This window comes from Amblyraja radiata, chromosome 14 (genome assembly GCF_010909765.2).
Source record: "Amblyraja radiata isolate CabotCenter1 chromosome 14, sAmbRad1.1.pri, whole genome shotgun sequence".
Taxonomy (NCBI): domain Eukaryota; kingdom Metazoa; phylum Chordata; class Chondrichthyes; order Rajiformes; family Rajidae; genus Amblyraja; species Amblyraja radiata.
This window is the reverse complement of record NC_045969.1, coordinates 24,484,212-24,507,571: the sequence shown is the minus strand read 5'-3', so window position 1 is coordinate 24,507,571 and position 23,360 is coordinate 24,484,212. Positions and strand designations below refer to the sequence as shown.

At 40.2% G+C, this 23,360-nt stretch overlaps 2 protein-coding genes across 7 annotated transcripts in view; both read left to right on the top strand.

The window, feature by feature from the left end:
- setdb2 (SET domain bifurcated histone lysine methyltransferase 2) overlaps positions 1–13,354 on the top strand; it is an 87,859-nt gene extending 74,505 nt beyond the window's left edge. For all 4 annotated transcript variants that reach the window (XM_033032817.1, XM_033032818.1, XM_033032816.1 and 1 more), the window contains 4 exons: positions 10,640–10,926; positions 11,936–12,024; positions 12,304–12,445; positions 13,126–13,354. In XM_033032817.1, coding sequence (XP_032888708.1) covers positions 10,640–10,926; positions 11,936–12,024; positions 12,304–12,421 — 494 coding nt within the window. In that variant the 3' untranslated portion in view covers positions 12,422–12,445; positions 13,126–13,354. The remainder of the gene's footprint in view (positions 1–10,639; positions 10,927–11,935; positions 12,025–12,303; positions 12,446–13,125) is intronic.
- An 8,831-nt stretch (positions 13,355–22,185) lies between these two features.
- phf11 (PHD finger protein 11) overlaps positions 22,186–23,360 on the top strand; it is a 40,226-nt gene continuing 39,051 nt past the window's right edge. For 2 of the 3 annotated variants that reach the window (XR_004413998.1, XM_033032812.1), the window contains exon 1: positions 22,186–23,232. Coding sequence is in view for 2 of the 3 variants with exons in the window: in XM_033032812.1 (XP_032888703.1) it covers positions 23,137–23,232 (96 nt within the window). In the remaining variant the exon portion in view is untranslated. The remainder of the gene's footprint in view (positions 23,233–23,360) is intronic. The other variant, XM_033032813.1, reaches the window with a different exon arrangement.

The following is a 23,360-nucleotide window of genomic DNA, read 5'->3' as shown; positions in this document are numbered from 1 at the left end:
ATACAGGGCAATCTTGGAAGAAAACCTGTTAGAGTCTGCAAAAGACTTGAGACTGGGGCGGAGGTTCACCTTCCAGCAGGACAACGACCTTAAACATACAACCAGAGCTACAATGGAATGGTTAGCATATTCATGAGTTAGAATGGCCCAGTCAAAGTCCAGACCTAAATCCAATTGAGAATCTCTGGCAAGACTTGAAAATTGCTGTTCACAGACGCTCTCCATCCAATCTGACTGAGCTTGAGCTATTTTGCAAAGAAGAATGGGCAAAAATTTCAGCCTCTAGATGTGCAAAGCTGGTAGAGACATACCCCAAAAGACTTGCAGCTGTAATTGCAGCGAAAGGTGGTTCTACAAAGTATTGACTCAGGGGGGCTGAATACTTTTGCACGCCACACTTTTCAGTTTTTTATTTGTAAAAAAATTTGAAAACCATGTATAATTTTCCTTCCACTTCACAATTATGCACCACTTTGTGTTGGTCTATCACATAAAATCCCAATAAAATACATTTACGTTTGTGGTTGTAACGTGACAAAATGTGGAAAAGTTCAAGGGGTATGAAAACTTTTGCAAGCCACTGTAGATAGCGATTGTATTTCCTGATAATTGAAATACACCAATATCATCAAATTAACCCCGCTGTAGCACTATAATATTGTGAATGAGTGCAACTTTACTCTGTTTAAACTAATCAGAACTCAAACAATATTAAACAAATTACAGGAAGTTTGCAAACTCGGATGAATGGAGGAATGAAGGATGTTTTATAGGTGGGAACTAATGGGAATGTGGAAGGATTTGAAAATGATTTTTTTTTTAAATTGTGGATTTGCCAGGGCAGAAACCTAAGTCAATGAGCTCAGCAGTGAGTTAATATGTCAGGCATCCATGTTTTGGACGGTCTCACGTTTATGGACTGTGCAAAGTGAAAGTTGGCCTTCCTCCTGATGTTGGTAGTTCAGCTCCTCCAAAGTGTAAGCAACAGGTCAAATAGAACAGTGGAGAGTTCGAGTGGTGATGGTGACATAGAGGTGTTGATACAAGTCTGGAATCTGATGGTTGTGATATAAGGATTGTCATATATGTGAGAAATAGGTTGGGGAGAGCAAGTCTAGACCCTAATGAGTCTAGACCCTGCTGCAGGAAATAGTGTGGGAAGAAACCTTTGAGATGAATTTCAGATCTCTAGTTTTTTAGAAATGAAGGATACTAATTATTGTCAAAATTTGCTGCTTGCAGTAAAGATATCTCCAGCAAAAGGAGATATTACTGATTTCAGTATTAAATAAACATAGCGGCATTTGTGGAGACGGAGAGACTTTTCAGGTTAATGATCTTTCATCACAGTGGTGTTACTGAACTGATTCCAGTATTAACTACCAATTCTATACTGTGATTGGTTGTTTTCTGGGTATACCCCAGCCTCTCGAGCTAACTCATCTGATGTGACTTTAGTCACCTTTTACAAGTAGTAGTGGTGTATCTGCATATATTTCTGCAACTGCCTTCAATTCCACACATCCAACAATTATAATCCACATTTGTTGCTCCGTTCCAAATACTTCGGCAGGTTTTTCACTTGCTGCCTTTGTTCCAGATTCTTGTGGCACAGGAAATCTATTTTCAAGATTGAAGCTTCATGTACCAGCTCAAAGGATTATTTGCCATCTTCTCTGTATGCTTCCTGTGTATCATTAACCACATAGTTGTTTTTTTGAAAAACGGACTGCTGCATACAGCCTTTATGTGTTATAATCTTTAACCACATCCCTTAATCAAAGGAGCAATGTGCAACGCTTTACTTTCCAAGCTTGCCAGAACCAAGTCATTCAATGTTACATATCTCCCAACCCAATTTTTATTGGCTTTTCCCTGTTTATGTCATCCTTCTTATGTGCAAATCAGGGGATGGTATAGTGATTATACTACTACAATGATAATTTGGAAATTAATATGCCAGCACATTCATGATGGATTTATATTTGAAAATTAAAAAAATGGCCTTAATGGTGTTTCTATTGGTGTAAAAGCAAACTGGTTCACTTATATCTTTTAAAGAAATAAACTTCCATTACTACCTCTGACTACAGACCTATAGGAAAATGGTTCATTATCAGCTGCTCTCTGAAACAGTTGTAACTTTGCATGACAACAATAAACAGGACGCACCACTCTGAATTAACTTCAAATTCTGATATGTGTAGGAAGGAACTACAGATGCTGGTTTAAACCGAAGATAGACATAAAATGATGGAGTAACTCAGCGGGACAAACAGCATCTCTAGCGAGAAGGAATGGGTGGCGTTTCGGGGTGAGACCCTTCGTCAGACTGAGCTGAAGAAGGGTCTCAAGCCGAAACGTCACAAATTCCTTCTCTCCTGTCTGTCTGTGCCGCTGAGTTACTTCAGCATTTTGTGCCTATCTTCAAATTCTGATATGACAGAGGTGCTCCAAGTTTTAAAGGAAACCCTGCAAAGTCAGCAACTTCTTGGTGTGTATCAGAATTGAGATAAAAACCTAATTTACATCTCAGTCTTGTCTATTAACACCGTAAGAATAGACCTACTATTATGGTGACGCAGTATTATAGAAATGAAAGGAAGTGGTCTTGGGAGGGGTAAACTTACATTTCATGTCAGTCAACAGGTATGGGCAGTCATCTAACGTTACCTGACAGTTGATGAATAGCGAGTCATGTTGAGCACCACATGAGATAAATATTAATAGTAGCAAAGGCAGGAAATATATGCTAGGTAGAGACCTCTGAGTCATTCTATAACTGAATTGGCATAGCTGGCAGACTGGACTTAGAACAGATATTTTGGGAAACAACACATGGTGGAAAAACTCCAACCTACAACCGCAGTCTAGCCAATCTATTTTTGGATTATATCAATATCACTACAGTCATTGTGAAGATGAATTCTTGATTTCTTATTGAAACTACCTCCTTTCTCTGTTCATTCAGTGTAATGTGAATCGCAAATATCTTATTTCCCTGTAAAGCTGCAGCAAGTAAGAATTTCATTGTTCTGGTTCAAATCCGGTACATGTGACAAATAAACATTCTTCACTCACTGGGAACCAAAACAAGAATATAATCTTGTATGTCAAAAATAAATTAAAATCATTCTGCAAACCTCACCATTTTCTTTTTGCCTGGGCAATTGTATACTATTGTCTTTAACTTTATTATCCTGCAGCTGGACTTTTATTTTTGAATTTAAATGTCAAAATTAATTGAATTTATTGATTTTGTGATTATCATAAAACGTATTACTTTAATTCCTATGCACAAAGGCAGATTTTCTCTATGGGACTAAAAGCCCTGCAAGGCAATTGTATTCCTTATTACACAGCACTGGGCTCCAGATTTGATTTGTGCTTTGAGATATGTTACTCAATTTAAATTGTTGAATGTTGCTTTGCCACTCTGAGTGTTATTCAGAAATTGTATGGGAGGTTTAGGGGTGGTGACGGTGGTGGTGGTAGATGCTTGCAGGAGAACTTTCCATCCCCTAACATTGCAATCAAATGACCTAATGGCGCTCACTAATTTGCAAAAGAAACCAAACCTTTAGGTGAAGTTCATGCCTGTATCTCATTTACGGGATTAGTGCCAGTTACTTGTAAGAGGACATAAAAGATGCTTAAATTAAGAAATGGTGATTACAATTAATGACGTTAAAATTAAATGTACATGGAATAGAAACATCTGCAGCTGCTGGTGAACTGAAATAAAAATGAAAATGTTGGAAACCCTCAGGAGGTCAGGTAACATTTGCGGAAAGAGAAGCAGAGTAAGCATTTCAGATCTGTACTTCTGTCCGCAGATGTAAGTGGAAATCCTTGTGATGAACATAATTGGCACATAATTGTGAAATGGAAGGAAAATTATACATGGTTTTCACATTTGTTTACAAATAAAAAACTGAAAAGTGTGGCGTGCAAAGGTATTCAGCCCCCTTTACTCTGATACCCTTAAATAAAATCCAGTGCAACCAATTGCCTTCAGAAGTCACCTAATTAGTAAATAGAGTCCACTTGTGTGTAATCTAATCTCAGTATAAATGCAGCTGTTCTGTGAAGGCTCAGAGGTTTGTTAGAGAACATTAGTGAACAAACATTCTTGTGAAAAGAAAGAGATTAGTTAAAACAAATGTAGGTCCCTTGCAGTCAGAAACAGGTGAGTTGATCATGGGGAACAAGGATATGGCGGACCAATTGAATAACTACTTTGGTTCCGTCTTCACTAAGGAAGACATAAATAATCTGCCGGAAATAGCAGGGGACCGCGGGTCAAAGGAGTTGGAGGAATTGAGTGAAATCCAGGTTAGCCGGGAAGTGGTGTTGGGTAAATTAAATGGATTAAAGGCCGATAAATCCCCAGGGCCAGATAGGCTGCATCCCAGAGTACTTAAGGAAGTAGCTCCAGAAATAGTGGATGCATTAGTAATAATCTTTCAAAACTCTTTAGATTCTGGAGTAGTTCCTGAGGATTGGCGGGTAGCAAACGTAACCCCACTTTTTAAGAAGGGAGGGAGAGAGAAAACGGGGAATTACAGACCAGTTAGTCTAACATCGGTAGTGGGGAAACTGCTAGTCAGTTATTAAAGATGGGATAGCAACACATTTGGAAAGTGGTGAAATCATTGGACAAAGTCAGCATGGATTTACAAAAGGTAAATCATGTCTGACGAATCTTATAGAATTTTTCGAGGATGTAACTAGTAGCGTGGATAGGGGAGAACCAGTGGATGTGGTGTATCTGGACTTCCAGAAGGCTTTCGACAAGGTCCCACATAAGAGATTAGTTTACAAACTTAAAGCACACGGCATTGGGGGTTCAGTATTGATGTGGATAGAGAACTGGCTGGCAAACAGGAAGCAAAGAGTAGGAGTAAACGGGTCCTTTTCACAATGGCAGGCAGTGACTAGTGGGGTACCGCAAGGCTCAGTGCTGGGACCCCAGCTATTTACAATATATATTAATGATCTGGATGAGGGAATTGAAGGCAATATCTCCAAGTTTGCAGATGACACTAAGCTGGGGGGCAGTGTTAGCTGTGAGGAGGATGCTAGGAGACTGCAAGGTGACTTGGATAGGCTGGGTGAGTGGGCAAATGTTTGGCAGATGCAGTATAATGTGGATAAATGTGAGGTTCTCCATTTTGGTGGCAAAAACAGGAAAGCAGTCTATTATCTAAATGGTGGCCGACTAGGAAAAGGGGAGATGCAGCGAGACCTGGGTGTCATGGTACACCAGTCATTGAAAGTGGGCATGCAGGTGCAGCAGGCAGTGAAGAAAGCGAATGGTATGTTAGCTTTCATAGCAAAAGGATTTGAGTACAGGAGCAGGGAGGTTCTACTGCAGTTGTACAGGGTCTTGGTGAGACCACACCTGGAGTATTGCGTACAGTTTTGGTCTCCAAATCTGAGGAAGGACATTATTGCCATAGAGGGAGTGCAGAGAAGGTTCACCAGACTGATTCCTGGGATGTCAGGACTGTCTTATGAAGAAAGACTGGATAGACTTGGTTTATACTCTCTAGAATTTAGGAGATTGAGAGGGGATCTTATAGAAACTTACAAAATTCTTAAGGGGTTGGACAGGCTAGATGCAGGAAGATTGCTCCCGATGTTGGGGAAGTCCAGGACAAGGGGTCACAGCTTAAGGGTAAGGGGGAAATCCTTTAAAACCGAGATGAGAAGAACTTTTTTCACACAGAGAGTGGTGAATCTCTGGAACTCCCTGCCACAGAGGGTAGTCGAGGCCAGTTCATTGGCTATATTTAAGAGGGAGTTAGATGTGGCCCTTGTGGCTAAGGGGATCAGAGGGTATGGAGAGAAGGCAGGTACGGGATACTGAGTTGGATGATCAGCCATGATCATATTGAATGGCGGTGCAGGCTCGAAGGGCCGAATGGCCTACTCCTGCACCTAATTTCTATGTTTCTATGTTTCTAAACAGCATCATGAAGCCCAAGGAACACACCAGACAGGTCAAGGATGAAGTTTAAAGCAGGGTTAGGTTATAAAAAATTATCCCAAGCTTTGAACATCTCACGGAGCACTGTTCAATCCATCATCCGAAAATGGAAAGAGTATGGCACAACTGCAAACCTACCAAGACATGGCCGTCCACCTAAACTGACAGGCCGGGCAAGGAGAGCATTGATCAGAGAAGCAGCCAAGAGGCCCATGGTAACTCTGGAGGAGCTGCAGAGATACATAGCTCAGGTGGGAGAATCTGTCCACAGGACAACTATTAGTCATGCACTCCACAAATCGGGCCTTTATGGAAGAGTGGCAAGAAGAAAGCCATTGTTGAAAAAAAGCCATAAGAAGTCCCGTTTGCAGTTTGCCACAAGCCATGTGGGGGACACAGCAAACATGTGGAGGAAGGTGCTCTGGTCAGATGAGACCAAAATTGAAGTTTTTGGCCTAAATGCAAAACGCTATGTGTGGCGGAAAACTAACACTGTACATCACCCTGAACACACCATCCCCACTGTGAAACATGGTGGTGGCAGCATCATGCTGTGGGGATGCTTTTCTTCAGCAGGGACAGGGAAGCTGGTCAGAGTTGATGGGAAGATGGATGGAGCCAAATACAGGGCAATCTTGGAAGAAAACCTGTTAGAGTCTGCAAAAGACTTGAGACTGGGGCGGAAGTTCACCTTCCAGCAGGACAACGACCTTAAACATACAACCAGAGCTACAATGGAATGGTTTAGATCAAAGCATATTCATGAGTTAGAATGGCCCAGTCAAAGTCCAGACCTAAATCCAATTGAGAATCTCTGGCAAGACTTGAAAATTGCTGTTCACAGACGCTCTCCATCCAATCTGACTGAGCTTGAGCTATTTTGCAAAGAAGAATGGGCAAACATTTCAGCCTCTAGATGTGCAAAGCTGGTAGAGACATACCCCAAAAGACTTGCAGCTGTAATTGCAGCGGAAGGTGGTTCTACAAAGTATTGACTCAGGGGGGCTGAATACTTTTGCACGCCACACTTTTCAGTTTTTTATTTGTAAAAAAATTTGAAAACCATGTATAATTTTCCTTCCACTTCACAATTATGCACCACTTTGTGTTGGTCTATCACATAAAATCCCAATAAAATACATTTACGTTTGTGGTTGTAACGTGACAAAATGTGGAAAAGTTCAAGGGGTATGAAAACTTTTGCAAGCCACTGTAGATAGCGATTGTATTTCCTGATAATTGAAATACACCAATATCATCAAATTAACCCCGCTGTAGCACTATAATATTGTGAATGAGTGCAACTTTACTCTGTTTAAACTAATCAGAACTCAAACAATATTAAACAAATTACAGGAAGTTTGCAAACTCGGATGAATGGAGGAATGAAGGATGTTTTATAGGTGGGAACTAATGGGAATGTGGAAGGATTTGAAAATGATCTTTTTTTTTAAATTGTGGATTTGCCAGGGCAGAAACCTAAGTCAATGAGCTCAGCAGTGAGTTAATATGTCAGGCATCCATGTTTTGGACGGTCTCACGTTTATGGACTGTGCAAAGTGAAAGTTGGCCTTCCTCCTGATGTTGGTAGTTCAGCTCCTCCAAAGTGTAAGCAACAGGTCAAATAGAACAGTGGAGAGTTCGAGTGGTGATGGTGACATAAAGGTGTTGATACAAGTCTGGAATCTGATGGTTGTGATATAAGGATTGTCATATACGTGAGAAATAGGTTGGGGAGAGCAAGTCTAGACCCTAATGAGTCTAGACCCTGCTGCAGGAAATAGTGTGGGAAGAAACCTTTGAGATGAATTTCAGATCTCTGTTTTTTTAGAAATGAAGGATACTAATTATTGTCAAAATTTGCTGCTTGCAGTAAAGATATCTCCAGCAAAGGGAGATATTACTGATTTCAGTATTAAATAAACATAGCAGCATTTGTGGAGACGGAGAGACTTTTCAGGTTAATGATCTTTCATCACAGTGGTGTTACTGAACTGATTCCAGTATTAACTACCAATTCTATACTGTGATTGGTTGTTTTCCGGGTATACCCCAGCCTCTCGAGCTAACTCATCTGATGTGACTTTAGTCACCTTTTACAAGTAGTAGTGGTGTATCTGCATATATTTCTGCAACTGCCTTCAATTCCACACATCCAACAATTATAATCCACATTTGTTGCTCCGTTCCAAATACTTCGGCAGGTTTTTCACTTGCTGCCTTTGTTCCAGATTCTTGTGGCACAGGAAATCTATTTTCAAGATTGAAGCTTCATGTACCAGCTCAAAGGATTATTTGCCATCTTCTCTGTATGCTTCCTGTGTACCATTAACCACATAGTTGTTTTTTTGAAAAACAGACTGCTGCATACAGCCTTTTTGTGTTATAATCTTTAACCACATCCCTTAATCAAAGGAGCAATGTGCAACGCTTTACTTTCCAAGCTTGCCAGAACCAAGTCATTCAATGTTACATATCTCCCAACCCAATTTTTATTGGCTTTTCCCTGTTTATGTCATCCTTCTTATGTGCAAATCAGGGGATGGTATAGTGATTATACTACTGCAATGATAATTTGGAAATTAAAATGCCAGCACATTCATGATGGATTTATATTTGAAAATTTAAAAAATGGCCTTAATGGTGTTTCTATTGGTGTAAAAGCAAACTGGTTCACTTATATCTTTTAAAGAAATAAACTTCCATTACTACCTCTGACTACAGACCTATAGGAAAATGGTTGATTATCAGCTGCTCTCTGAAACAGTTGTAACATTGCATGACAACAATAAACAGGACGCACCACTCTGAATTAACTTCAAATTCTGATATGTGTAGGAAGGAACTACAGATGCTGGTTTAAACCGAAGATAGACATAAAATGATGGAGTAACTCAGCGGGACAAACAGCATCTCTAGCGAGAAGGAATGGGTGGCGTTTCGGGGTGAGACCCTTCGTCAGACTGAGCTGAAGAAGGGTCTCAAGCCGAAACGTCACAAATTCCTTCTCTCCTGTCTGTCTGTGCCGCTGAGTTACTTCAGCATTTTGTGCCTATCTTCAAATTCTGATATGACAGAGGTGCTCCAAGTTTTAAAAGAAACCCTGCAAAGTCAGCAACTTCTTGGTGTGTATCAGAATTGAGATAAAAACCTAATTTACATCTCAGTCTTGTCTATTAACACCGTAAGAATAGACCTACTATTATGGTGACGCAGTATTATAGAAATGAAAGGAAGTGGTCTTGGGAGAAGTAAACTTACATTTCATGTCAGTCAACAGGTATGGGCAGTCATCTAACGTTACCTGACAGTTGATGAATAGCGAGTCATGTTGAGCACCACATGAGATAAATATTAATAGTAGCAAAGGCAGGAAATATATGCTAGGTAGAGACCTCTGAGTCATTCTATAACTGAATTGGCATAGCTGGCAGACTGGACTTAGAACAGATATTTTGGGAAACAACACATGGTGGAAAAACTCCAACCTACAACCGCAGTCTAGCCAATCTATTTTTGGATGATATCAATATCACTACAGTCATTGTGAAGATGAATTCTTGATTTCTTATTGAAACTACCTCCTTTCTCTGTTCATTCAGTGTAATGTGAATCGCAAATATCTTATTTCCCTGTAAAGCTGCAGCAAGTAAGAATTTCATTGTTCTGGTTCAAATCCGGTACATGTGACAAATAAACATTCTTCACTCACTGGGAACCAAAACAAGAATATAATCTTGTATGTCAAAAATAAATTAAAATCATTCTGCAAACCTCATCATTTTCTTTTTGCCTGGGCAATTGTATACTATTGTCTTTAACTTTATTATCCTGCAGCTGGACTTTTATTTTTGAATTTAAATGTCAAAATTAATTGAATTTATTGATTTTGTGATTATCATAAAACGTATTACTTTAATTCCTATGCACAAAGGCAGATTTTCTCTATGGGACTAAAAGCCCTGCAAGGCAATTGTATTCCTTATTACACAGCACCGGGCTCCAGATTTGATTTGTGCTTTGAGATATGTTACTCAATTTAAATTGTTGAATGTTGCTTTGCCACTCTTGAGTGTTATTCAGAAATTGTATGGAGGTTTAGGGGTGGTGACGGTGGTGGTGGTAGATGCTTGCAGGAGAACTTTCCATCCCCTAACATTGCAATCAAATGACCTAATGGCGCTCACTAATTTGCAAAAGAAACCAAACCTTTAGGTGAAGTTCATGCCTGTATCTCATTTACGGGATTAGTGCCAGTTACTTGTAAGAGGACATAAAAGATGCTTAAATTAAGAAATGGTGATTACAATTAATACGTTAAAATTAAATGTACATGGAATAGAAACATCTGTAGCTGCTGGTGAACTGAAATAAAAATGAAAATGTTGGAAACCCTCAGGAGGTCAGGTAACATTTGCGGAAAGAGAAGCAGAGTAAGCATTTCAGATCTGTACTTCTGTCCACAGATGTAAGTGGAAATCCTTGTGATGAACAGTGGAAATATTTTGCTTTGATTTTCAGGTGTCAGCTAAACAGTTATTGAAGTTGATCACAATTAAATATACCCTGATTGATAGTTTGCTTTTCATCACGGTAACATCAGAAATGTTTCGGACTTACTAACTGTATACACTTGTAACTTTATAGGAGTCTCAGAAAACAAGAGCAGCATTGATTACAGAAAAAGTCATCATATCCCTTCTGGAAACATTCTTGAATGTCCTTTGTTCTCTCAACAAGCACAACAAGAAACAGATAAACAGGAAAATAAAATAAATAATGAAAATGGAAATATACAAAACAAATTGATTCAAGATGACAATCATAAGCAACCAATGTTAAAATTACACAGAATCTGCGTTGGTGATAAGCAAGAGGATTGCTGTTATCTTTTGGATGCCACAAAAGAAGGAAATATAGGTCGTTTTCTTAATGTAAGTAACCAATAATTACAGGAAATAGAAACTGACACATTTGTCTGCTGAACATCTTTGTAAATTGTATGAATTTTCCATTACTGTAGAAGTGGGTGAGGTGTACTATAACTAAAATGGGAAAGGCAATGAGCTGTGAACACAAATGGAAGAAACATCATATTCCTTCACTTGAAAAGTGCTGTTTAATTACACAAAATGTAAAAAAAAATCAAACAGCAGATACTAAAAAAAATGTAAATCTAAGAAGATGTTGGTAACACTCAGCAAATCAGGCAGCATTTGTAGAGAGAGAAACAGAGTTAAAGTTTCAGGTGGAAGGCCCTTTGTCAGAACTGGAGAAAGAGAAAAAAGGTAGCTTCAAACTGTGGGGGGGTCAACGTTTATTTCTTAAAAAGCAGATAGCAACAAAATTGTTAAAGGTAAACCATGGCAATCTTTAATTGATTCGTCAGACAGGAGTGGCAAGATCCACAATGAGCACAAACGTTGCTCATTGCTTCTTGGGCTCCACTCACAGAACAAAGGAAAGTTAGCACAATTATACATTTTTCTTATCAGTAAAACATTCCTACCAAGTCTGAATATGGCATGACTGAAAGATTCTATAGCCTTTCAGAATATAGGAAAAGCTGGGTCCAAATCAAGCTCATAACAAGTTCTTACTTATCTCTGGAGCGTCAGCTATTTTTTCAATCTAGGCTTCTTTATGGCCTTGAAAGAAGCACATGTTATTACTGCAGGATTCCATCTTGATTTCTTTATTAAAAAGACAACCTGTCCTCCATATTGTGTTCAATATAATTTACTAAGTCATTCGGACTTGGCACCGAGCCATTATTTTGTTCTACTAGATCATGCTTTTGTAGAAGAACAACTCCATTTTGTAAACTATATTTGACTATTAGCTCTTTCAGGGGTGACATGAAATATCTTCAATTACATTTTTTTCTATTTTGCTTGTCCTGGTTTGTGTAATCTGATCCTTATTTTCTGTCCTTGTTTGCAGCATAGCTGTGATCCAAATCTAATGGTACAAAATGTTTTTGTCGATACTCATGATAAGAATTTTCCCTGGGTGGCTTTTTTTACCAATAGGTAAGTAGGTATTAACAGGCACTTATTTGATAAATATATTAATAACAGTTTTTAAAAAATAATTTCAGAAAACAGCTGGCATGGCTTTAATTCATTAATTACTCACCAATATTGAACGACTTATTTTATAAGAATAATCTAAAGCCATCAAACTTTGTACCATATTTAATCATGTGTTTGACTCTTGCTCTCAATTACAATGGTTTGAAAGCTGTCTTAATGAGGAAGGCTACCTCTTCCTTTATTGAGAGACTCATTGTGTGTGCCTGTTTTTGTTAGGTATATTAAAGCAGGATCAGAGTTGACATGGGACTACAATTACTCGGTGGGAACCATACCCGAAGAAGAAATTCCATGTCTTTGTGGATCCATCAAATGCAGGAACATTATAGTGTGATACCTCCAGTTTAATCGTTACAAGGTTGGGAAATGAGGATATAATTCTTTAAATATATCTTAATTAACTCTAATATGAATTGTAAATGACTAATGTGTCAGTAAAACTGCAGCAACTAAGAAATTAATTATCCATGTTCATATCTGGTACATGTGACAAATAAATACTCTTTCCTCACTGGGAACCAAAATAAGAACATCATCTTATACATTGGAAGTAAATTTAAATGATTCTGCAAACTTCACCATTTGATTACATTTTGGCTGGACAATTAATTGCAATACTTTTGTCTTTAACTTCATTATCCTCTACTTAGACTTTTATTTTTTTTATTTGAATGTTGAATTTATGTATTTTGTGATTATCATAAGACTTATGTAACTTTATTTACTCTGTACAAAAGGATAGATTTTCTCTGTGGGACTAAAGGCCCTGTAATATAATAGTACCCGGTTTTACACAGTAGTGGGCTCCAGATTTGATTCATGATTTGAGATATATTACCTGATTTAAATTGCTGAAGGTTGCTTTGCTACTCAGTGTTATTCAGAAACTCCTTGCGGTTGGGGGTGATGGTAGGAGTGATAGATCCCGGGGGAGACGTGTCCACTCCCTACCCTGATGTCATATAACCTAGTGGTAGTCACTAGTTTTAAAGGAAAGCCAAGCTATTGGTGAAGTATGTACCTGTTTCTCATTTATGGGATCAGTATCAGTGATTTGGAAGAGGAAGAGAAAAGATGAACGAATGAAGAAAACATCATTAAAATGAATGAAGTTAAATTAAATGTGCATGGAAAACTAAAAAACTGCAGATGCTGGTAATCTGAAATAAAAATATAAAATGCTGGAAATCCTCAGTAGGTCAGGCAACATCTGTGGAAAGGGAAACAGAGTAGGTATTTTGAGTCAATATCTTCACAGATGTAAATGTAAATTAAAAAAAAAACTGTTGGCAACATTTTCTGTTTAAATTTAATGTATGCTAGACCAAATGTGGCCCGTTGTGTCCCTATCACACAAGAGGTCAGGTCCCCAGCCAACGCAATATTCCACCACTCACCCATAGCCCCCACGGGAGGCCTGGTCCCCCAACACAGCCCGTTCCCCAACACAATATTCCACCACTCACGCGTTCCCCCAACGCAAGCCGTTCCCCCAACGCAATATTCCACCACTCACCCATAGCTCCCAACTGCGCAGGGGCGGCTCATTTTCCCTTATTTCCCAGCACTCCTTCCCCCTCCTCTTCACCCTCCCTCTTTTTAAACTTAAAAAAATTGACTTTTCATTGTAAAAAATCAATTGCACTTGCTGCCAGGACTCGGTGTCCTGTGATTTGCAACATTGTAACGGGCAGGGCCAGCAAGTGCAATTGAATTTTTTACAGTGAAAAGTTAAGTCGGCAGTTTATGTAAATGAGATCCCATTGTGATGTCATAGCTGCTAACTGCCACTGCAACTTCTCAATCGAGATTTGTAAAGTTAAAAATGTGAATAACTTGTAAAATATACCATCAATACGAACAAATCTTGATACACCACACCACAGGAAGATTGTGAGTAAGGTGGTCCAAAAATTGTAGCGCTATCGTGTACTGTTTTGGCACAATTTCAGGATCACATACGCAGACATCCACACATGCACGCAGACAGAATCACACACATAGAAACAAACAAGCTGAGTGTTTTAGTTATATATATGTATAGAGAGAGCGAGAGAGAGTGTTTATTCTTACATGCTTGACACTTGACTGTAATGGCTTTTCAAGCAAATGTGGGGTCATCAATGTACTGTGAATCATCTTCTGTATTTGTTTGGCTAGTTTATGGGTTTTGCCTCATTTATGATCTTGGGAGAGTTGTGAAAATATGTTTGTGTCTCTGCTATAAGATGACTGCTGTATTATTTTTACTTTGGTTTTGAGTTAACAGCTTGAAAACCAAAGAAAACTTAACAAACAACCCGGTCTTGAAATAAGTTATTCCAAATGATGATTCCATATTTGTGAATACTTGATGCCTCATTTTGATTGTATAATGTTCAATGAAACCATATCAATTAAACATTTTATACCAGTAGTTTTAAAATTAATTAAAGGCTCATTTCTGTCACCAGTTTGAATTAACTGGATTAACCAGGACATCTTGTCTCCCTAAATTACATTGTGGTATTTTGTTTATTATAATATCCACAACACTGAATATTGATACTTAAAAATGTTTAATCTTAAGTTGTATTCAATCCAATTTTGTGTTCTGAGTTTTATTTTTATACTAGTCCCAAGTGCGGACTCATTGGGCCCAACGCTCATTGCTCCCCCAACGCAATATTCCACCAAACTGCATGCGCGGCTGACGAACCCGCAATGCCTGCTGAAATTAAGTTAAAGTTAGTAAAGGGAGGGGGGAGCAGGGAGGAGGGGGAACAGGGAGTGGAGGAACAGGGAGGGGAGGGGGACAGGGAGGGGGATGAGAGAGGGAGAGGTGGGGGAGAGAGAGAGGAGGGGGGAGAGAGGGGTTGCAAGGTTTTTATCAAAGGACTTGCGAGAGGCGCGGCTGGCAGCACGTTGGGTTTGCAGCGGGAGGGGGGAAGAGGGAAGGAGGATGGGGGAGAAAGAGGGAGAGGGCGGACCTCAACTCGGTGAGCGGGCGGCTCCGACAGGGCCGACCTCGGGTGACGTGGAGAGCCTCTGCAGCTCTCGCGTGGCGATTCCCCGTGTCCCTGCGATCAACGGAGGAATTTCAGGTTTCCCAGAGGGAGTAATGCCCCTTCCGGTGACCTCCCGATCTGCAGAGCATTTTGAGAACGGGGGAGGGGGGAGTCCAGCTGCGGGAGGCGTGGCACGAACGTACTTGTGCTGGGCGCGGGGCTTTAATCCATAGCAGCGGAGGTGGCGGCGCCTGGAGGCAGGTGGGCCTCGATTGGTGGGAATGTGGGCATTGTGACGTCAGCAGCTCAAGCTACGATTTTTTTTTTTTTAAGTGAGTTTTGTGATCAATTTTATTCAAAATCTGGGGAAATAATCGACCAAGGAGTGGATTTCCGAACTCTGAATCCATACCGAAATTGTAAAAATCTGAGAAGGGGGGAAGGGAAGGGGGAGAGGGGGGGAGGGGAGGGGGAGAGGTGGGGGGCAAGTTAGTGTGTGTGACGCCGCATGCCGCCCAGCCCCCCCCCCCTCCCCTGAAACCACACGTTGGGGGAACGGACCCAACGGGTCTGCACTTGGTCTAGTATTTATTAAAAGTTTGATCTTGTGCGTATGTATGTATGTGTGTGTGTGAGTGTGGTTGTCTTTACATCTTCGCAAAAACACTGCAGTACGATTACATTTTGGGGGGTATAAGGCAGGTGGTGTCCTAGGGAAATGATGAGGGAAGGTGAAGACGAGGGGGAGGGAGTGCTGGGGGGGGGGGGGGGGGGGGGGGGGGTTGGAATGGAGTTAGGATAGGGTTAGGAAGAGGGATTAGCATGGAGTTAGAAAACAACTCCATGCTAATGCAAGAGGTGGCCTCTAGTGTTCCTCTGCTGAAATAGGATTAGAAAGGTTCATTAACCTGATGATTGTAGGAAAGTAGATGCACCTGAACCTGTGGTGTGGGTCTTAAGGCTCTCGTACTTCCTGCCCAATGGTAGCAGCGAGAACAGGGCATAGCACAGATGACGGGGATCCCTATTGATGGCTGCTGCCTTCTTGAGACAGCACCTTATGTAGATGCTTGTGATGATAGGAAGGGCTGTGCCTGTGATGTGCATTGGAATTGCCATACCAGGCCATGATGCCACTGATCAGAATACTTTCTACAGTACATTGGTAGACGTTTATTAAGAGTATTTGGTAACATGCTGAATTTCTTTAAACTTCCAATAATAGAGGCACTGGTATGATTTCCTGGTGACTAGATCTATGTGCTAAGCCCAGGACGGGTCTTTTGAGATGTTAACACCCAGGAATTTGAAGTTAGTCATGGTATCATACGGTATAGAACCATGTCCTTTCTTCTACCATACCCCTGCAGACTATCGTACTCAACTTTAACTAATCCTATTTACCAGGTCTTGCTCTATGGCCCCTTTATGCTGAATTGTAGAGGGTTGTTTGGAGCATCAAGACAACGTTAGAAGGCACATACACTCCCATGGCGTGAAACTGCCATTGATTTATTTATCCCTGATATTTTTTACTATAATAAAGTCCAGTATAAGCTTGAGAAACAGCACCTGTCTTCCTTCTGGGCACATTGCAGCACATTCTGGACTCAATGTTGAAGTATACAACTACAGTACCAGAAGGAGCCAGATTTTACTTCAGAGTCACGTGAGTGACTACGTGAAGAAGGCTGTCCAGGCGCATGCGCGTCATCTCGTCAGACGCATTGCGCTGCGAACACGGTAGGAGGACGGCCCTCCAAGCGGTGAGTGAAAGAAAACTTGAATGTAAGTATTTTAATTTCATTTCAGGCTGCTTTTCTCCGGAGACTGCGTGCAGAGACACAGGCAAGTCTTATGTATGGAGAAAGGTGGGAGGAAGAATAGTAAGCGCACCGCAGTAAGCACTCAATAAGACAAAGTGTCTGAGAGTAGCAGGCGCCCGACTAAAAAGTCGATTGTAAAGAAATAACGGGGGAAAAAGTCCCGTTGAAACTCCCACAGGGAGCAAGGCCATAAAGAAATAATAGGCCTGGAAGACTCGGAGGAGTCTGAACTATAGAATTTATAAACTGGAATTCCTCATGGGTAAAAACAAACTCCAGAAGGAGTATAAAAAATGCGGCCTTAAAGAGCAACCGCATGGAACACCCAGAAGAGGTTCTGGGAAACGTTGGCCCAGATTTGAGCCAGCGACTGAAATGTCTGATGATAAAGATGAATATATGGGCTGACCGGACACGGAGGCAGCACCAGAAATGTCTGAAAGACAATACAGGCGTTGGTCTACAGAAGACCCAGAATATGGAGCAGCACCCAAAAGTGGGCTGCCAATATACAGCTCAATGCAAGTGCTTGATGTACCTCAAAGAGGAAAAAAAAAGGGCTGGCCTGACACGGAGGCAGCACCAGAAATGTCTGAAAGATAATACAGACGTTGGTCTACACGAGACCCAGAATATGGAGCAGCACCCAAAAGTGGGCTGCCAATATACAGCTCAATGGAAAAGCTTGATGTACCCCAAAGAGGGACAAAAAAGCGTAGGCCTATCATAGAGCCATTGTATGTAATACCTGATATGAAAATCCAGGTGAAACCCATTATGAGGAGGAATATCCAGAATACTCTGATAACGAATCAGTTGAGGACCAGAGCCCAATGCAAAAAAGAAAAGTGCCAGGGCTGGCCCAAAGGTTCTCTAGTCCCACAAACAAGGGAAACCCTCTATCAGAGGAGATAGCAGAGAGTATAAAATTACCTGCTTTCCCATCATTTAGAAGACCAACGATGGATGAAATTGAGAACAAATATAAAATCCCGCAGAACTGTGCTCGGTTAGGAGTTCCAGCTATTAACAAAGAAGAATTATATGGGAATTATAAGGTCTCAAGAAATGAGATTACAGCGGGTATTAAAATGAATGGGGTCAAGCATTACGGCATTTTCCAGAGATCTGGAAGAAGGAAATGTGACAACGTCACAACAGGATGTGATGGGAATGATGTGTAATGCACATTTTGGAGTAAATCTGTGATAAGACCTAACATACATCCTGAGTTTGCAGGGTTTTGTAAACCATCTAATATATAATTACCACACTTACTCTTTGAAGTGGTGCTTACCAAAAAACTGAAGGTTCTCAACGAAGAATCAATAACCATTGGGATGATGAAGCCACCGATGTTTGGCAGCACAGCTAGAAGGCAATATCCATACCGAAGGGGAACTGGTGAAGGAACAAGTCGCTCGTACTCGCATACAAGATATGGGCATACAACCCCAGGACGTGGAGAACATGGTATTTCCATAAGGGGCAGGTACGGAAAGTGACACCAGTAAACCCTGAGGTAGGTGGTTCTGGTTCTGAAAGAAACATATCAGATGTGTCCTACTTACAAATTGGGGGTAGGTTACAATTATTTTTAAAAGAATGGAAGCTAATAACATCTGATGCATATATACTGTGCAGTATAATGGGGTTTAGAATTGAATTTTACCAGAATGAAAATCCCCCTACTCAACATACTCCAATAAGAATACATTATTTCTCTAAAGAAGAGATTAGAATAATTCAAATAGAAATTGAGATTTTGAGTAAAAAAGGGGTAATAGAGAAAACAACTTATCAAAACCATCAGTTTATATCTAGTATTTTCTCTAGACCAAAAAAGGATGGGGGTAGTAGGATCATTTTGGACCTCACAAGTCTTAACCCTTTTGTACAGTATAAACATTTCAAAATGGAGACTTTTACTAATGCTTTGCAATAAATTTCAACAGAATGCTATATGGCAAGCATAGATCTCCAAGATGCATATTACTCTGTGGCCGTGCATGTTAAACATCGCAGATATTTGAAATTGTTTGGATGAGTCTAATGTGGCAATTCAAAGCATTGCCTATGGTTTAACTTCAGCTCCCAGATTGTTTACAAAACTGCTGAAACCAATCTTAGCATTGTTAAGAGCTCAAGGCCATTTGATAATGGCTTATTTGGATGACATTTTAATTGTGGGAGACACTGAAGCCATGGCAACAGCCTCAGTTTTAAAAGTAAACTTACATTTCAAAAAATGGGATTTGTGATTCACCCAGAGAAATCCAGATTGACACCTAACAAAATAATTGATTACTTGGGGTTCACTATTAACTCGGGCCACATGATAGTGAGTTTACCCAAGGACAAAAAAGCTGCAATTGATTGAGGGTTGTAAGGATCTAATTGCAGGCAAACAACCATCAATCAGGCAAGTAGCAAGTCTACTGGGCAAGTTAATTGCTTCATTTCCAGCTTGGACCACTGCATTATCAGCAGCTGCAGAGAGCAAAGATTGCAGCATTGAAAAGACATGCTGGACATTTCGATAGACCTATGCAACTACCTAACACAGCAATTGAGGATAGAAAATGGTGGATTAAAAATGTGGATTGCTCTTACAGGAAAATTCTGATTGAATCACCAGCTACCATTTTACAAACAGATGCAAGTGCACTGGGATGGGGAGCTGCGGATGCCATCTCAAGCTGTGGAGGTAGATGGAATGCAGAGGAAGAATCTTTGCTCGAGACACATGGCATTAATTATCTGGAATTACTAAGTGTATTGCATGGGTTGAAAGCCCTTTGCTGAAAGGTACAAAATTTGCATGTACAGGTTCAGATTGACAACACTACGGCAGTGGCATATGTCAATCACATGGGTGGAATCAAGTCAAAAGCATGTGACAGATTGGCAAACATGATTTGGCACTGGTGCATTGAGAAAGATATTTGGTTTTCTGCAATTTACCTACCAGGTAAATTCAACATAATTGCAGATACTAGATCAAGAAATTTCAATGACAATAAAGAATGGATGTTAAATCGTGACATTTTCCACAAAATTGTGAAAAAATTTGGGAAATACCAGAGGGTAGATGAGTTTACGTTAAATTGGGGTGGAATGTTTTGTATGCATTTCCTCCCTTTTGTCTCATCAATAGGTGTCTACAGAAGATCAAACAAGATTATGCTTCAGGATTGTTGGTGGTTCCAGATGGGCCCACACAAACATGGTATCCATTAGGGTTAAAAATGGTGACTGAACCCATTATGGATGTCTTTAGACAAGAAAACCTACTTGTGCACCCTGTAACTGGTGAATTTCATCCTTTACATGATCGTATTGACTTATTGATTTGCAGATTCTAAAAAGTACCTGGAAGCAGTACATTTCTTACATTAAGAAATGGGAACCGTTTCTTCAACACAAAATATTTCTTACCACACTGCAGATGCTTCAGATGTTGTAGAAATTTGTCAAAATTACATTTTGATGATAATTTAAGCTGTAGTGCGATCAACACAGCAAGGAATGCTTTGTCGGCATACTTATCGAGACCATCGGAACATCAAGTTCTAGGATCACACCCTTTGATTTGTAGATACATGAAGGGCATCTTTAATGCTAAACCTCCCAGACCGAGATATACGGAAATCTGGAATATGAGGGATGTACTATCACTACTTAGGGATTGTGATCCCATCTCAAATTTGTCGTTAGACAAAATTACGATGAAAGTGGTCATGTTAATGGCTTTAGTATCCGCTTAAAGAGTACAATCATTACACAAGTTAAGGATAGACAGAATGGGAATGAAAACAGAGGAAATTACATTCTATGTCTATGACCTGCTAAAACAGAGCAGACCAGGAGTCTCGGGGTGTAAATTAATTTTCAGCATATCCTGCAGATCAAAGACTTTGTGTAGTTACATATTTAAAATACTACATTGAGACTACCAAACATCTTAGAGGTGTAGAATCTGGATTATTCATCAGCCATAAATAGTCACACAAAAAAAAAAGTGACAACACAAACAATTTCAAGATGGCTGAAGAAGGTGCTATTGGATGCAGGAATTGATACTGACAAATTTAAATTCTCATTCCACCAGGGCGGCGGCAACATTGGCGGCCAAGGATTTGGACGATCCAATAGACCATATCCTTGTGGCCGCAGGTTGGGAAAATGAAAGGATGTTGCACAAGTATTATCACAAAGAAATTGCAGACCCTGGTGTATTTGGTGGTACGGTTTTGAATTCAGTATTAAATGTCTCTAGAGATTAAAATGGGACACATAATGTTAACATAAAATAAACCATTAATTAATTAAACAAGTATGATGGTTTGCAGGTACACAAAAATGCTGGAGAAACTCAGTGGGTGCAGCAGCATCTATGGAGCGAAGGAGATAGGTAACGTTTCAGGCCGAAACCCTTCTTCAGACTGGTTGATGGTTTGCATGTTATTGACTGTTTTTCACTCATAGAGTCAAGCAAAATGCAGTGATACGCCGGAACCCAATTTACGGCCTGTAATCACAGAAGCTTTAAAATCTTCACGTAGTCACTCACGTGACTCCAAAGTAAAATAGTAAGATTAAACGAGAACTTACCAGTTTGAAGTTTGATCTTTATTTTATGAGGAGTTACGTCGAGGGACTACCTGCCCTCCGCTCCCACCCTAATAAGATCAAAGGTAAGTTAAGTTTCTATCAAGTAGCTTACTATTATGCTTCGGAGTATATCATCTGTGATTTCACACCGCTGCTTTGAAGTTTGACGCGCGTGCGCCTGGACGGCCTTCTTCACGTAGTCCCTCGACGTAACTCCTCATAAAATAAAGATCAAACTTCAAACTGGTAAGTTCTCGTTTAATCTTACTATTATCCATCTCGGATATTGGCCTAGTGTTCCATTAGCACCTCTCCATTAGTGCTCCAAATGACCCATTGGGCATGCACTTCATAACTTTTACATAGGAAATCTGTAACGTAACTCTCTAAATGCCCTCATTACGTAACTTTTTTATGAACCAAGGATCATGCTCTCTCTCCCTGACTGTCTGCCTCTTTAATACATTAACCAAAAGCCCCATTAATACAATAACCAAAAGGACACTGCTTATCCCCAAAGTAACCCTTAACTCGTTGTGTAGGAAAGAACTGCAGATGCTGGAGTAACTCCGCGGGGCAGGCAGCGTCTCTGGAGAGAAGGAATCACAGATATCCTCTTTACCTGTCCACAACCCTCCCCAACTTTTTTTCTCTTAGCTCTGACTAAGGATCACAAAGTTGAAATGTTCTTTGGTTCTTTTTTCACAGATGCGCCATGATCAGCTAAGCGTTTCCAGTGTTTTTATAAAATTTCAGAATTGCAGTATCTGCGGGGTTTTTTAAAATAATTTATTTTGCCGGTCTTATGTTAACATATGTGCCGCCAAGCTGTTAATCAGTGCATAAATATACCTTTCACCTAGCAACGGAAGTTTGGCACAATTGTCCAGTGTTTAACAAATGTTACATTTGTGTAAACCAGCATCTGCAGTTCCTTGTTTCGTCAAGTGGAGAAAAATGCTCGCTAATCGCGAACAGATTGCTATGAAGTTAATTATTAATTGAATATCAGGTCGAAGTCTCAATTCTTCTGATTGTATGATATATCATTTTATTCTACCACCTTATTTAGAGGACAACTGTTGGTTAATAAAATGAGTTATTTTAATTTCCAAAAATAAACTTTATTCAGAATTTAAAAATGTATACAAAACAAGAACAGCGCAGAACTCTTCCGGTATTCTCAGTGTCTATACATTAATTGCGTAAATGAAAAAAAAAAAGCAGCAGTCAAGAGTACGAGTTTGTTGCGCGTTAGGTTTTTAAAGGTTAAACGTGCGTAAAGAATGCGAATAGCAAGAGGAAATGACAACATGCAAATGATCAGCCAAATATTTCACTTTCCACCGCCTCGTTACATTATTTTGTTCGTCTGTCAAACAATGTGAGATCATCAACGTCGAATTGCGTCTGCTCTTTTTCCATTCCGAGGCCTTATTCGTATGATAGCGAAACTGAACAGCGAAACCGGCGAGTAGGTGTGGTCGTTTCTACAGCCTCCTCCGGCACAGAAACTCCGCACAACGGAGCAGCAGTACTTTCGGTAGCCATCGAAGCAAATTATTTGTTGCAGGAGGTTCAGCCGGTGTGAGTGTCGTTCGGGATCTACCAGCTGAGTCAATATGGGCAAATGTGGACTGTGTTTGAGGGAAGCGGAAACCCATATAACGGGAAAACTCTTCACCAACAACAGCATCGCAGTGCATCAGAACTGCTTAGTAAGTAGAGAACACTGCGGCGAGTTCCAAATCCCGTGGGCGCTTTGGGATGTGTGATGTTCCGACTGAAATAACAATTTGTCCCCACTGCATTTTACCCCCTAAGGAGACATTATTTTTTCATTCAC